Source organism: Capsicum annuum, unplaced genomic scaffold, assembly GCF_002878395.1.
Source record: "Capsicum annuum cultivar UCD-10X-F1 unplaced genomic scaffold, UCD10Xv1.1 ctg53285, whole genome shotgun sequence".
Taxonomy (NCBI): domain Eukaryota; kingdom Viridiplantae; phylum Streptophyta; class Magnoliopsida; order Solanales; family Solanaceae; genus Capsicum; species Capsicum annuum.
In genome coordinates this window covers 1-1,243 of record NW_025861390.1, presented here as the reverse complement: position 1 = coordinate 1,243, position 1,243 = coordinate 1, and the positions used below count along the sequence as shown (strand labels likewise).

The following is a 1,243-nucleotide window of genomic DNA, read 5'->3' as shown; positions in this document are numbered from 1 at the left end:
AAGGGTCGGAGAACTTCTCGAGCAAAGTAGAGATTTTGGAGAGCTCGTGTGTGATGTTTATGAAAGCGAGGAGTGTCCAATGCAGGTGCAACCAGTTCAGGAGGAGAAGTCAAAACAGAATTTAGAAGTGGTTTGGACATGGTTACAGGATGAGAATGTCTCAAGCATCGGAATATATGGTATGGGAGGGGTGGGTAAAACCACTTTGGCAAAACATATTCATAATCGTCTTATTAATGACCATCGTTATCAAGTTCTCTGGCTTACCGTCTCTCAAGGGTTCAGCGTCAAAGGATTACAAGATGAGCTTGCCAAATTTGTGAATCTAGATCTTTCAAATGAGGAGGATGAACATAGAAGGTCAGCCAAATTAAACCATGCATTCCAAAAAATGAATAAAATGGTTATCATATTGGATGATATCTGGGATCGCCTTTCCTTGGAGAAGTTGGGTGACCCTCTTGGTGTAGAGGGTTATAAGGTGATTCTAACAACTCGCTCATATGAAGTCTGCCGAAAGATGGGTTGTCAGAAACTACTCGAAGTGAAGACCCTGAATGCTGATGATGCTTGGGAGCTGTTCAGGAAGGGTCTAGGATTTGAGACTCAGCTTAGTCCAGATATTGAGAGTGTTGCCAAATCGATGGCAGAAAGGTGTGAGGGCTTGCCGCTTGGGCTCATCACTTTGGCGGGAAGCATGAGAGGGGTGACCGATATAAGGGAGTGGCGGAATGCTCTGAACGATTTCCTTGAGAACATGGAAAGCGATGTCTTCAAGGTACTGAAGTATAGTTACGATCGGTTGAGAGATACAACTATGCAAGAGTGCTTCTTGTACTGTGCTTTGTATCCCGAGGACTGTGCAATTCTCAGAGATGAGCTTATTGGTAGATTTATAATGGAGGGACTGGTGAAGGGAAGTAGTAGGGAAGATGAGTTTAACCATGGCCATACCATATTGAATAAACTAGTCAAGCTCTGCTTACTTGAAGCAACTGTCGATTACTTTGGAGATGAAGCAGTAAGGATGCATGATCTACTCAGAGAAATGGCATTGCGGATCACAAACGATAAACCAAGGTACATGGTAAGGGCAGGAATAGGACCACAAGTGTTGGAGGAGCAGGATTGGGTGTTCGATTTGGAGAGAGCCTCTTTTTACCAAAGCAAGATAAAGAGAATCCCTGAAGAGATGTCACCCAATTGCCCCACATTATCAACCTTGATTTTGTCCAGATGTGAT

General features: G+C 43.7%; 1 protein-coding gene across 1 annotated transcript; it reads left to right on the top strand.

Moving 5' to 3' along the window:
• Nucleotides 1–14: 14 nt before the first annotated feature.
• Nucleotides 15–1,240, top strand: LOC107854637 (disease resistance protein RFL1; the record flags this gene model as incomplete). Its single annotated transcript, XM_047404177.1, is given in 1 exon segment — nucleotides 15–1,240. A coding segment is annotated over 1 exon segment (1,226 nt), but the record flags the coding sequence as incomplete, so codon positions are not given.
• Nucleotides 1,241–1,243: the final 3 nt, after the last annotated feature.